Source organism: Gadus chalcogrammus, chromosome 18, assembly GCF_026213295.1.
Source record: "Gadus chalcogrammus isolate NIFS_2021 chromosome 18, NIFS_Gcha_1.0, whole genome shotgun sequence".
NCBI lineage: Eukaryota > Metazoa > Chordata > Actinopteri > Gadiformes > Gadidae > Gadus > Gadus chalcogrammus.
The window spans coordinates 1,993,401-2,008,547 of record NC_079429.1 but is presented as its reverse complement, the minus strand read 5'-3'; the positions used below and the strand labels follow the sequence as shown (position 1 = coordinate 2,008,547).

The following is a 15,147-nucleotide window of genomic DNA, read 5'->3' as shown; positions in this document are numbered from 1 at the left end:
CTTGCCAGACTGTGGATCTGGGCCTAGAATAATTTGACACGATCACCGGAAAACGAGGGGGGGGGGGGGGGGGGGGGAGACTTAAGTGTGCATTTATTCATCATAATAATAATAATAATAGTATCATTCTAATAAGGGGAGTAATCTTATTGCACCGGGCAATTTGGGAAGTGTTCCTGTATCATTCTTTGGAACGTGACTGAGGCGCGGAGTCCTCAGGAGTGATGTCGCATCGTCGTGACGACGGCCGCAAGTGTCCCGCGCACCAGCAGGGTGACGCCCGCCTTAGGGACCACCGACCCCCCCCGACGCCCTCGTCAGTCCACGTACATGGGGGACATGGGAGAGGTGGGGATCTGATCCAGGATCCGGCAGACGTAGCTGGCGACGTCCACGAAGCGCTCCTCGTACATCAGGATGAACTGGTGTTTCTGGTGGGAGGGGGGGGGGGAACAGGAAGAGAAACAGGAAGTGAGTAGAGCGGAAAGGAGCCGCAGGTCACGAAGCAGAGGATGAACGAATGAACGGCTCAAGGAGACGGTGTGGGCGTGGCGACCGGTGCACCCGGACACAAACAACTGTCTCCCCTGCACTAAGAAATGTCCTTAAACGTTCTGGAAAACAGCGGAGGAAGGAGTTCCTGGAGAAGGGTGCTTACCAGGAGCTCCTTGTACTTCGGCCTTTTTGACTCGTCTTTTGTAAGGCTGGTTTGGAAAGTAAAAAATCAAAGAGGAACAAAACAATCAGAAGACAATCCGCATATCAGCTAAAAAGCATAAATGTGAAATGTGCAGAGAGAGGACGCGGCCAGCAGGGGGCAGCGGAAGGCATCAGCGCACCGATGGTCAGTGTGTGCACAGCGTTTGAGTTGGTAATACTCACCATAGGTTAACAAAGTTGATGAACTTGGGGGAGAACTCCCTCTCGTCCGAGCTGCTCAGCTGCGGGGGCTCGCCCTTCACCACCTGTGTGAGCTGGTCGAACACGCTGTTCCACTTGGGGTAGGGAAACCTGCCGGTGGCCAGTTCATACTGAGGACACACACACACACACACACACACACACACACCTCTCATCAGGGACCATATCTCAACTCTCCAAAATAACAGATTTCCTTAGGAATGTTCATCAGACTCTACAAGAGTCCACGGCGGTCTGCGGAGTGTTTCAGCTCTAGCGGCGTCTCTAGTGAGGCCGCGGCGGTCTACGGAGTGTTTCAGCTCTAGCGGCGTCTCTAGTGAGGCTGCTGCGGTCTGTGGAGTGTTTCAGCTCTAGCAGCGTCTCCGTTGAGGCCGCCGCGGTCTACGGAGTGTTTCAGCTCTAGCGGCGTCTCTAGTGAGGCCGCGGCACGCGTCTGTCTCACCAGGGTGATGCCCAAACTCCAGACATCGGACCGCACGTCGTAGCCCTGCCTGGACGCACTGGGGTCGATCCTCTCGGGCTGAAAGCACAACGCAGTCCTAAGCATTCATCCCCTCATCATCATCATCATCGTCAATGTACAATGCGCCCAGCCTCATGGAGGCTGAGGCCCGTTTGTCCGAGGTCCCGGTCTACTCACTGCCATGTAGGGCCGGCAGCCCGCGTCTCTGGTCTTCGCTATGGAGTCCACCAGCTGCCCGCTGATGCCAAAGTCGCACAGCTTGATGTTCCCCCCGCGGTCCATGAGGATGTTGGAGGGCTTGATGTCTACCGATCAGAGGCAGAGATCACACCACACATTCATGTCACGCGCTCCCTCCCTCGGCGTCAGACTAAAGCAGAAGAGGTTTGAGGTCGTACTAGGTGGGGATACATCCGGACTTACCTCTGTGGATTATTTTCAAGTATTCTTTTAAGTGGTTCAGTGCTTTAACGGTCTGTTGGGGAAAGCACGTGTAAAAAAAAAAAGTCACGATCCATCTATTTCATCCACTTGTGCTCTGACGATAAGCACACCATGAATATGTTTATTGTACAAGAGATTGAATTTCTACTCACTGCTAATGTGATTTTGCCTAGGATTTCCTCCGGAATGACGTCCTCTAAAGCACAATATACATATTTGTAGAATTTGTCGAATGAGGTAGACATAAGCTCCATGCATATCCAACAGTCACCCTGAAGGAGAGAAAAGACATGGGTCAAATCCTGAAAGTGTTTCGTGAATGTTTCACACACATGTTCATGTACATTCGAAATACAACACAATTAATGCAACTTAACAAAAATGTTAGTTGTGCTGGTTCAATATAGACAAACAGTGGTGAAAGTATAGGTATTAAAGAGGTTAAAGGCTAACGGAAATTGTATGCATTTGCATTGAACAATCATAAATAATGAATACATTAAACCAGGGATATTCTAACTGGCCCGTGTGATGCATTCCATATACCGATGTTTTGTTTTTAATAATACAAATAAAATATATTTTTAAGAATATTATAAGTAAATGTAACTATACGTTGGCTATTATGCCATCATAATCAAATTAACCACGTCCCTTGATGAAAACTAATAGTCTAATATTATTTCTCCTTCAGTAATTCTTAGAAGTAGGTGGAGGAGGTCCAAGGGGGTGCAGGATAGAATGGTGGGGGTGGAGGTCAAGGAGCAGGACTGACCTCCCGGAAGAGCGCCCCGTAGAACTGGACGATGTAGACACAGTCACTGCTCCTCATCACCACGTCCAGGTCCATCAGCAGCTGTTTCTGTTCCTTCTCGTCCACCGTGGACCGGATCCTCTGCAGGAACAACAAAGCAACAACGGGTGAAGAGGTGCCGACAGGGCTGGTCGACGTGACGATGCATGTCCAGGGACGAGAGAAAACTGGCCATCAATAGAGATTTCCCTCCATCGTTCTGAGCAGTGGCTTATTTTGATGTCCGTGTACGAGTGAGGGTTAACCTCAGTACATCATACACAGTACAAAAAAAATAAAGAGTATCCCAAAACAGTTCCCCCTCCCTTCTGGTACATCCACCCTGGGGTTGGGGTATTTCCCTGCATGACATTTCATGATGCGATTGGTCGAAATACAATCGGCTAGAGTTCTTGATTTCTGGAGCCGGTTACTCAAAATCTGAATACCTAAATCCAGATGTGTGCTCTCATCTGCCTCATAGAGCCTCACCCTCCACCCTCCGGCTCACCTTGACGGCCATGATCTGCCCGGTGGGCTTGTGCACCATCTTGTTGACAGAGCCGTAGGCCCCGCGGCCAATCTCCCCCAGGTCCCCGAGGTCCTCCGCCGTGAAGTCGCAGTGCTGCTCCCCGGCGATCTTCAGCTTGCCCGACGACTCGATGCTGTGCGTCCGCAGGCGCTCTCTGCTCGTCGGAACCGCGCGCCGAGGACGGGGGGGAGACGGGGGGGGGCATGTTGGGGGGAGAGAGAGGGAGGAATTGCTACTAGCTTAGCAAAGGAGATGACATAAGCGGGTTAAATGTGGTGGACCCAAGCCTGTCCAATGGATAAAGTTTCAAAAGGAAGTGGCTTTAGTTTTTTTTTAAGATTTAAGATGATGGTTTTTATTGTTTTTATTGTAGAGTGAGGTAGACTGGAGGTTATGGGAGGTAGAGGGGAAGACCTGCAGCAAAGGAGCACTGGCGGGAATCGAACCGCGGTCGCTGCGGTAAGGACTGGGCCTTGACGTGCGCCCTGCCCGGGGGGCGCCCTGGGAATGACTTTCGTTTCAACCTCAGGAGCTCCAATCACGTTAAGTGCACAAATGCCGAGACGTCTCAGGCAGCATTGATCGACGACGTCAATTAAATCTATTTAAATCCCTCAGCGTTATAACCACGAGTATATATACATTCAAAGCACAGGTCCTCAGGCAATATAGAACAAATAATCCCTGACACGTTCCAAGAAGTTCCAAAGATTCCCTCGGAGCGTACTCACATGTGGGGGTTCTGGAAGGACGGCGCTGCCGGGGGGTGGAGGGGAAGCCGGGTGGCAGGCTTCACGGGCGGGTTGGCGAAGTTGAGCTTCAAGGCTTTACGTTTACCTGAGGGGGCGCGGAGAGATTGAGAGGAGCAAGCACAACGCAGCACCACCTGCACCCTATCGCGACATGTGCAACCAAAGCCAAGCCCATGCATCCGTCCAGAACCTTCTGCGATGTACAAAAGCACAATATGCATCTCAAACACAAGCTCTGTGCCCCACAGGTGCAGGAGTTCCAAATGTTGCGGCCCGGAACCACTTTTTATGCCAATCATATGTGCTCTATGTGCTCTATATGAAATCTGTGGCACTCTTCTGACAAGGCTCGTCAGGGTGGGATGGGCAATGCTCAAAGTAATCGCTAAACTATCCATTTGTCAATTTGTAAATAATTTCGCGATTGATCCCACCCTGAGCCAGGAAGGACTCTTAACAAGCATGCCTCCATCGCAAGCCTACATTGCGTAAGCTGGCACAAGGTTTTACATTGGGAATCCCTGCGTTAACCACTTCCGCGGAAGACGAATGCACAGAACAACACCGCTCTGACTTGGAACAAACAATTTATAAAAAAAAAGAGACCAACGTCAACCAACACCTGACTACCCCCCTCAGCCAATAACAGACAGGTACAAGCATTGAGTCTGTTTGTTTTGTCATCCTCTTGTACATGCCCTGTTGGTACACCACCCAAACGCCCTTTAAGCCCAAGTGCAACACCAGGTGGACAGACTCCTTCAGCGTTCAATACCCCTGCATTGGTCCTGGGCTACACAGCAAACACAGACCGCCCCACGACCAGAGGACCACACAGGCTGCTTCAATAGCTCAAAGTGGCCTCCTTTTGTCAATTCATCCCGGGCCACTTCCCTACACAACAGTGTGAAGGGGAGACACATATTTGCTAACCAAAATGAAGGAGCCGATACTGGTGAATGACCGAAAACCACTTTGGACTATTGAGATGAACCCACCAAGGGGAAAGGTGTCCTGCTATGTGGCCAGGTTCTATAGCTTACTTTGGGGCACTCCAGACAGGCTTATCTGAATCCCTGAGGTGAAGGAAAAACAATTTACTAACATCGTCTTCGGGCTTGTGTCACTCAAGGGATAGACAGTGTTGGTCATTTAAAATGACAAACACTCCCGAAATGGGTTCCTTGTTGAAGAATGAATGCATGACGGTTAAAGGGATTCGGTGCTCAATGTGTTCACTGTTTAGTCTGTTTGCACCCATTCATTGTTTGAGGAGGATATATTTAGGAAAAATACATTCGAGTTAATTTTGTATTGCAGAATACATTTTGACCGACCAGAATCCTATGTACCAAAACTGGAAGGTTTTGAAACCGTTATAAAAGAACATGCAGAGAATATTGTAATACTATACTATTATATAAATACAAATATAATATTAATATACAAGTATAAATACAAACTACAAAAACCATAGGTGTCCACTCCACTCATATTTAACCAACATCACAGTAAAACCTGTAGAAATAATTTACGTTGAATACCTGTTTCATTTTGACATCTCCAGCATGTGGTGGAATCTGCAAGGTTTAAAAAAAAAAAGATTAACGCCAGGTCACACGCAATAGCAATCAGTAGAAATGGAGATACAAGTTCTACTGCGCACTTGTGTGAGTGAATAGATCCCACTGATTATACTGAAAAGGACAGTGGATATAGATATTATTTGTAACCCACAGAAGATTCACAATGTTTGTACGCCAATCCTAAAATATTTGGTACTTGGGCTTCTTACAACAATATCCACACGGATATTTCATAATCCAAAAATACTCATTTTCTACTTGGGTCGTGTAAAAATATATCCAAACTTTCATAACATAATTTCACTTGAACTAGCCTATACGTATTTGTGGATCCTGTTGAGTCTTGTTCAATGTGTACTGCAGCTGATCTGTAAAATGTGAATGCTTGCATAGCAAACCGCAGCGAACCGAAGTTGTTACACCCCCCGAATACAATTTTCATTGTGTAAACCACAATCCACAACAATTGCATATTTTTTTACTCGTGTTTTCTCTCCCTCACTCTCGCTTACATTTGCATTAGTGGCTCTCGTAGTTTTGTGAAATGTGTACCGCAGCGGATCTTGATGAGACTGCAGTACATATCACACAGCTGTAGGTGGCGGTATGTGGGTTTAAGTATTGCTGCTTTCTAGTCTTATGATGAAATAAAATGCTGCTAGCAATGAGTTTACAAATTAAGACAAAATAAATACCTATAGGCTTCCTAAAAACAATCATGACTAATCAGCATTATGGATTTGTTATATGTGGGCGCTGTTGTACTACCGAGTTGATTTCAGAGAATATACATTTTCATTTGAGAGATCTACCCCAGAGTTAGGGGAGAAACACTTTAAATTAGAAATCGATCCGAGTTAAAAGATGATGAATACATTTTTCCATAACATGAAAAACATTAATTTAGCCTGCCGGGTTCAAGCCTTCATATACGTACTATTGTATAAAATACTTCAAAAACACTCAAAATAAAAGATTTTTCTTGTTTTCATTGTAAAATCAAGCTATGAAACTTCTCTTCTTTTGTGACTTAATAAGTGAAAACAGCATCACTTAAACCTGCCTACCGCCACGTAAAGGTGTGTGTACGTACTGCAGCCACATTCTACAGATCAGCTGCGGTACACATTTGACACAACTCTACGAGATCCACAAATGCTAATTGACTAGTTATTGTGTCATATTCTGTTCTGTAAGTGAGTGTGGACATATATTTATTTTATTTTGTTTATTTGTATGCATTGTGGATCGGGAAATATTTGTGTGGATATCATTGTACAAAGCAGAAGTATGTGAATTACATTCAGTGTGCTTTGAAATGCATATCGCCATCTACAGGTATTTGCAATGCACTCATCCACATTCTACAGAACGTTTGATTTGACGGATCGCTTCGTTTCACATTGGAAAAATCTGAACAAGCTCCACAAATGCCTATATACTAATTCACATGTTAGATAATGTTCTGAAAGTGAGTGTGGATGTATCTTTACAAGACGAAAGTAAAAAGGAATGTGCATTAGTGAATCGGTGAATATTTGTGGGGCTATCATTTTACCAAGCATTTTTACCACATATTTGAGGATCGGGGGGAACAGGCAATGTGAATAATCTTCAGTGGGTTACACATAATAGAGTCTCAATAAAAACTTTCATAAGAGAGGGCCTTTTTAGCTGTACACCCAACGTCCAGTGTAGTAAATAGCGATGCAAGGACATTGTTTTCAAAGAAACAGCCTATCACTGAATACTACCAACAATAAAGGTGTAATGAGTCTGCCAGAAATCTGTGTGCACCAAATACGGTTCAATACAGTGCAACACTACAGGCCGACCGATTGTGCTACAACTCAGGCTACAGCATCACTGCTAACCAGGTAGCCATTTATATCATGGAGCTACAAGCTACGTTTTGCAGCAGTTCCGTGGTCCTATTTTTATTTGTGTGTCATAACGGAGACATCTGCGCCTACCTTGCATGCTACTGCTCACTGTGGTCAGGTTGTGTGTCTTGGTGTGAAAGTGTTGTGGTCCTGCTGTGCTGCTGGGGCTTGTTGAGTTGCTGTTGGGACAGGGAGTCGCCATTGTTGTGTTTGCTTCCAGCAGCGCTCAGGCTGCAATGCAGAGAGCAAACTTCGCCCTATCTCCGGCTCTGAACGGGACACCGCAGCGCTAGTAAGATAAGGGAGGCTCATGAGTTGTAGCGTTATCCCGGTGTAACGCAAAACTATTTCCGGTTTCGAGTCCCTGGAACGAGTTGAATAAGATCATGACAAGGTAACAGCACCAAGACATGGATAATGAATAGGGTGGTTTTTTCTTACGAATTATTTCACAAAGCTCACAACGTTCTGTTACGGAACCGGATATACTCATCTCACTGAAAGTCCCACCCTCCTTCTCGCAAATAACGGGAATGGGGACCATCGCATTCCAGGCGTTTCGTCGTGAGGCGAGAACGCCTGGGAACGAGGTTATTGGCTGCGCCAGTAGATCCCAGTGGTACCATACAGCCACGTATATGGTGCTGCGGCTGGGGGTGAGTCACCAAAGATACGACGTAGAATCTATGGAGAAATTAGAGGTTGACCTGGCTGTCGTGATGTTAGGCATGTCGAAAACGAAAAGCCATGGAGATAGTAACCTCAGTTGCTAAGCGGACTTCACTTCAGCGCCATAGAAACACAAAACTCACGTGGCAGGTTGGCCTGGTTACTTGATGCCGCCACCACGCCACCCCAATGGTGAAGGTTACATGTTCACCATGTAGTGTCAGTAGCACAATCATTTATTACATTTAATTTCAAGAACCAAATTATATCTTACTAATACCCCGATCTGACCGCTATTCTATTCTACCACCCTCTATTTTACAGTTAGAATAGAGAGTCTGTGATCATACCCGATCTGACAGCTGTTCGGTTGCAACCCGGTATCACGCGATTGCGTGCTCATGCGCACGAACGTTAATCTATTGAAGCGTGTTCCAGAGCACGATAGTCCGACTTTTTGCGTGTTACACAGAACGAAATGTAAACTAAGACAATTATCGTGCTCCACAAAACGGTACGAGAGAGAGAGTTAGAGAGAGCGGGAGGGACAGAGAGAGAGAAAGAGCGAGAGAGAGGCTTCAGAAAGGGTGTGCGCAGATAGTACAGTGCACCCTAGTTATGTTTATGCCAAAACCACAAATGCTATATGTATATATATATATATATATTGCCTAATTATATATATTGCCTATATATATGTATAGGCTATATATATAATTCGGCTATAATTATATTATTTAGCGTGTAATGAGACAATCTATTGCCAAATTGTCGAAGATGCCCGAGAATCTCCGGGGATATCAGCATGGGAAATCGGCGAATCAGACCCATGAACCTATAAAGAAAGACGTCATCTCAAGCGGGAGAGAACGTTTGCGGTGCTGGTTTGTGTCACGTAAGTACAGGGCTCTCATGTCTCATGCATTCGGCGTGAGACACACGCAATTCAACCCATGCACACGCTCGAACCTGTGCCGTGTTCCAATACCCGTACTGTCCGTACTTACTAGCCAAAATTTTAGTAAGATCCGGCAAAAAGAAGTATACTTCAAGGACCCGGATGCCGTACTCAAAACGGGCTAATCCTGAAGTGTGGATCGAACCATGGACACTCCCCGTACTCAACGGCAGCCATCTTAACTACGTAGCGGAAGAGGCGGAGCCAGGCTGAGCCAAAGTCGGCACATTTTCCACATAGCCTGCATTAATAGAGTCATTTTGTAGTTTTTATAGTTTTTATAGCTGCTAGGCGTAAAGAGTTCACCGTTCAAAGCGGGATGTTTATTGCGGGGGAGGAGCCACGGCGGCAGTCGTGATCGTAATTTCCGGTTAGTGCACCACGGAGTACTCGATTTGGAACAGCACTCACATCTGAAAAAATAACGTAGTAGATAGTGCGGATAGTATACTTCCTTTAAGTATACTCTTGGAAGTACGGGTATGGTCTCACGGAAATACGTGACACTGTCACGTTATTTAATCGATTGAAATGTGATCAGGGACACGTAGGCCTATTTTCTAAATTTTGTATTTCAATTGGAAGTAGGGTATTTGTCGTGTCACTAAGCATGACTTCAAAACTAAGGTTCTGTCCGGGAGCGTTCTCCCTAATGTCCCTTATGGAGCTCCGTACAGATCATTCATTGTTGAAAATTGTCTGTGATAACTAACAAATGACAGCTTTTGGCCACCCGTTTCTACTTAAAATTGTCTGTGATAACTAACAATATGACAGCTTTTGGCCACCCGTTTCTACTTTCACCTTTGATACTGAGAAATTTAGACAATACACGGATAGGCCTATATTAAATGCAGGTGCGCTGCTCTGTAGGCAAACCGCGAAGGAAAAAAGGGTAGCTGCTTCATCTGTTCTTTTTAGAATTGTATGTCTTGATGTTTATTTTATCTAGCCATCTATTCTCTTGTTTTTGGCTATGTGAATGAAGTCCAGTGTCGCGAGCGGACGTTGCCATGACATCTAGAAATCATACCGTATTTAATGGGTTGTAGTGAGTGTAACATAATTCACCTACAGTATTTTGTTATGTGTTGTTCTTTCAATTGTGTTAGGCATGTCGTTTACTGTCTTGGTGGTTCAGGGATCGATGTCCCTTTTAAGGATTACGAGCGTCTCATGACGTCAGAGCCCATGCGGGATTTGTTTACCTTCAGCACGTTTTGATTTCCTGTTTCTCTCTTACTAAATAAACGAGTAACACAACTGTGTGCTCAACGTGCGAAATTGTGTCTCTCACTTATGGCAATTTCCACAGGGTTATCATTAATATTGATGTGTAGGGGTTGTTTATAACTCGTGAATAATATTGTTTAGACCACGGTCTGGGGGAATACTCTGATTCTGATTGGCTGCAGTGCGTGCATTAACTCCTGATATCGCCCTACAGACACCTGCTAAGTAGTTCCAGTCAGTGTTTAGATTCTCTGCCCGAGCCCGAGCCCGACGCGGGCCGGGTCGGGCCGATATTTCCCACCACTATACTCGGGCCGGGCCTTTGATCGAGCGTTTTTATTTTTATTTTACCATTGGTTTATTGGCCTAATCTGAGGAGAAATCTATGCCATAAACAGAAATATTATAGGCCTTTATTACACGGGTCTTCTCAATTCCGTGGAACGCTCCGTTCACTTGCATGGGTAGTAGTCCGGTGACTTGTCTACCCCAGCGTCTACCGTTGCTAAGCGACGTCACCGTCTTTGCGGACAAATTATTTCTCTGCTGATCAACACTACAAATGGCCAAAAGACTTGTATCCCCCCCCCCCCTCCCTTAAATAAATACTATGGCAGAATTATTATTATTATTATTATTCTCATTCAATTTGAACATGTGTTTTTACAGTAGAGTGGTGGAGGGATAATAATAATAATAATAATACATTTAATTTAGAGGCGCCTTTCAAGACACCCAAGGTCACCTTACAGAGCATATAGTCATCATTCAAAACTATGTAAAACAGACTAGGAATAAAAGGAAAACAGAGGTTAAACATGAAGAATAATAATAATTAATAACACTCAAAGACGCCTAAAGTGAAGGGGGGACCTCACTAACCACCACCAATATGTAGCACCCACTTGGATGAAGTATGTTGGCCAACCCGGAAGTGAGCGTCGCCCTGGATTCCCTCGACAAAAAGCCAACGGGTTTTGCCATTGGATTTTGGATTATTATAAATTGAAACAATTTATTAAATAAATATTTGTGAGATGTCATTACTCATTTGCGAGATGAGTTTGCTTCCTATTTATGTTGAGTATACACCCCTACTGTCCACAAGAATCCCCCCCATATGGATTTGGAGAATTGTTGCCACGTCCCAGTGGTGGAGGTATCATATATATGAAAGAGGGCATTCAATTATACTATAATGATCAATTAGGAGGCCGAAGCCCTAAAGGAAGTGATGCAATAGGTGACTGAGGGTCAACATTTGAGAACCCCTTTTATCATAGGGGTCTCAAAGGACTCATACGCTTCAACAGCGGCTGCAGCAGAAGTGTTGAGACGAAAGATGATATCAAGACATTTATAGAATATTCCCATTCACATGATTCTTCGCACGACCTGCAGGTTGGAGAGACTGAAATAACCCCCAAAATGAGTAATAATGTAAAAGCAGGCAAGTCCCACAAATTGCTTGAACTATTTATTTCATTCCATTGTTTCGTTGATATGCATTATTGAAAAGTTTCAAGTATATGGATTTAATGCACTATCCACAAACGGTACAATGAAATGTCTTGTTTACTGTATTAACCAGTTCATTTCTCTTTTATGAAAGTCACCAAAAGTCAAAAAAAGTTAAAAGCAAGGTCAGGCTAAAAGTGGAGCTGTGTTGGGAACCAGCAGCCAAGAGCTTCCATGGAAACTTTCTACCCATGTTAAATAGATTTAGTTGGCACTTCCTTTTCTGCCCATTCTTTTTTAAACTTGTGGAAGCACTTTGCAGTACTGGGAGACACCATTTCTAACGGCAATGGAGCTAGATTCAAAAAATATCAAAAGATGCCCAAAGCAAATACCTTTAACCCATAGTTGTGTTTTATTTGAGTTTCATTGACCACAAATTGAGCAGAAATATTTGCATACAAATCTTTAAATAGTTTAACCACATTAAGAAAAATACATTTGTTAATTTTTTTTATGAGTGAAGCCACAAGTTTTGCACATTATCCAAACAGAATACCTGAAATGTTGATATTTCAGCCCTTTCGGGTTAAAACCAGAGAAAAGGACAACCTAACAAGAGTGAAAAGTTTGGGTTAGGTGACCTATAGTTCAAAGATGTCCCTGGTCAGGTAGTCTAAATAAAAGTGTATTCCCAATTGCTCCAGGACATTCGTGTAATTTACTTGCGAGCTCTCCCTCGAGCCTAGAGAGACATCAGTGTTGAACCACCAACTGAAAGAGGGTATTTGCCATTAGTATGAGTGACAACATTTCATGGCTATTAATTTAGTTCATTATATTTAGCCGATTTGAATAGACTTTTCTAGCAGGTGAGGCTGTCAAAGAACTAAATATGGAGCAACTACAAAAAGTAAATTTGCAGCGTGACCAAATTATACAAAAAGTATAGGAACTGTTCTAGCAGATATGTTTTAGAAGTCTCTTTTGATAGGCAGGGAATAATTGTCTTTGTCACCCTGTAGTCATGCCATCAAATCTGTTGGGCAAAGTACCGCTACTGATTAATCCAGTAGACTCACCAGTCAAGTCCCCCTAGTTAGAAAATGGAAGAAACCCAGTTAGTCATGTTAATTATTCTGTTGTTACAAATGAAGACTAATACTTTCCACATATTGCGATCCAAGTTACTGGCTGCAGTCTTGGATTTTATAGTTCTATATGAATAGATTCAATTTACTAAACTATTAATCATGCTTCAGAAGAATTAACCTTTCTTGGATGGCAGATCTACCACAAGCCTCCATTGCCACAACCTCCAGATGGCTTACGACCTACGGCAACTCCTCGACTACTGCAAGCCAACAAATTGGCTCTTGCACACCAGACACGCATTTTGCTTTATTTTAGGTTTTCAAGCATCTTAAAATACCCAAATCATCGCTCCAAAACACAAGTCAGCTAATGGCCTACAAGGAAATGCTGAAGCTAGTGTTAGTGATGGCAATAGAAATGGACAAGCTTGCGTGTACAAATATGCAACTAGAATTGCAAGGTTCACAGCCCAGTTGCATAAGTGGTCACAACCGTTGGCTTGTAAGCAAGGGTAAAAAAAAATAAAAAAACTTCCCACAAACTAGTCAACATGGTCAATTGAAAGCCTGTACAAAACGACCCTGGAATAGTCAAATGCAGCTTTACTGCGGATGAATTAAGCCAAATTGCATAAATATCCAATGGTAAACAGTATACAAATGCAATCAAGGTTGCACTCACACTAGGCCATCTGGCCGTGGCCGTCGCAACTGTGGCCTGGCCACGGTAGGCTCTTGTACAGACGCCATCACGTCGCTAGCATCCAAACAATTCTACCAAACCTTAACCAACTAGTGAAAAATGGAACAAAACTTTAGCACACACCCAGTGACTAATCACCTTGTCCAGGGGTGTTCCAACGTGGTTTACCAGAGGGCCTTGTGGACTTAAAGCAAGCCCCACATTTGACAGAGACAGCACGGAATGACGTTAAACTAAGCTAATCTACAGGTTACTAGTGCTAGTGCAATTACATGAGCATTTTGCAAAATATTTGTACTCCAATGCTACATAAAGCAGGCTTCTTCAGAAACCCGTAGCCTGCTACATTGAAGGGCAACTGTAACAAATCCTGAGCAAGACCGAAAGATGGCTCTGGAAGCCACTACGGCCCACGCAGCAGATTACTGCGTGGACCTTGGTGGCTTCCAGCTCAACCCTTCGGTGGACCATTCATACACATGTATTCCGAGGATGTTTTGAAGACACTGGAGTCCCATGGCACTAGATTCCTTTGAAGACTAAGTTGGTATGGGGGGGCCCAAAGGGGGCCCCCCCATAGATCTTGTCGGTCATCTAACACCTGTTAAGAAAAACACACACACACACACACACACATCACAAGATACAAATCAGCAAAGCTAGGTTAACAAACAGCGGCGACATGCATGTCAAGGTGCAAAGAGCAGGGATACTGATGGCTTGTGTCCGAGGAGACAGCCCAAAAATGTCAACAATTAATAAAGGAAAATAACTTTTACTCACTGCGGTGGTCTGTTTCGAAGTGCCATGTTGGTAGCAATATTTGTCTGGGCTGTTCAGTCAAATGCCCACAAAAACAAACACGCAACAACGCATACTTTCAGTTTGTGTAAAGTGACAATAGTGATCTGCAATCTAGATCGAAAACTTTCAACCCTCACTAAACTCAACCTCGATTGACACAGGCCGATGCAAAAAGTAAACCAAACCCATTGTGTTCACCTTAAATAAAGGGGTGCGTGACAGGTGATCTCAATTAAGAGCTAATCAGAAAGAACACACTGATCGGTCATCAGTGAGACGTTCAAAACGAGGACGAGGATTTAAATCTTTATAAGAAAATTATATCTGTACGGAGCTCCATAAGGGACATTAGGGAGAACGCTCCCGGACAGAACCTTAGTTTGGAAGTCATGCTTAGTGACACGACAAATAGCCTACTTCCAATTGAAATACAACATTTAGAAAATAGGCCTACGTGTCCCTGATCACGTTTCAATAGATTAAATAACGTGACAGTGTCACGTATTTCCGTGAGACCATACCCGTACTTCCATGAGTATACTTAAAGGAAGTATACTATCCGCACTATCTACTACGTTATTTTTTCAGATGTGAGTGCTGTTCCAAATCGAGTACTCCGTGGTGCACTAACCGGAAATTACGATCACGACTGCCGCCGTGGCTCCTCCCCCGCAATAAACATCCCGCTTTGAACGGTGAACTCTTTACGCCTAGCAGCTATAAATACTATAAAAACTACAAAATGACTCTATTAATGCAGGCTATGTGGAAAATGTGCCGACTTTGGCTCAGCCTGGCTCCGCCTCTTCCGCTACGTAGCTAAGATGGCTGCCGTTGAGTACGGGGAGTGTCCA

General features: G+C 44.3%; 1 protein-coding gene across 3 annotated transcripts; it reads right to left on the bottom strand.

Moving 5' to 3' along the window:
* Positions 1–76: 76 nt before the first annotated feature.
* Positions 77–9,167, bottom strand: map2k4b (mitogen-activated protein kinase kinase 4b). Of its 3 annotated transcripts, none has more exons than XM_056577790.1 (14): positions 9,051–9,167; positions 7,465–8,058; positions 5,450–5,485; positions 4,949–4,981; positions 3,885–3,990; positions 3,133–3,307; positions 2,604–2,723; positions 1,981–2,100; positions 1,808–1,859; positions 1,562–1,689; positions 1,364–1,441; positions 883–1,031; positions 659–704; positions 77–431 (listed from the first exon to the last, which is right to left on the bottom strand). In XM_056577790.1, the coding sequence occupies exons 2-14, from the start codon at positions 7,574–7,576 to the stop codon at positions 318–320; spliced, it is 1,269 nt and encodes a 422-aa protein (XP_056433765.1). In that variant the 5' UTR covers positions 7,577–8,058; positions 9,051–9,167; the 3' UTR covers positions 77–317. The 3 variants fall into 3 exon arrangements, with proteins under 3 accessions (XP_056433765.1, XP_056433766.1, XP_056433767.1); XM_056577791.1 differs by lacking the exon at positions 9,051–9,167 and adding an exon at positions 8,187–8,440; XM_056577792.1 differs by lacking the exon at positions 4,949–4,981 and having other exon boundaries at positions 9,051–9,166.
* Between the last annotated feature and the right edge of the window lie 5,980 nt (positions 9,168–15,147).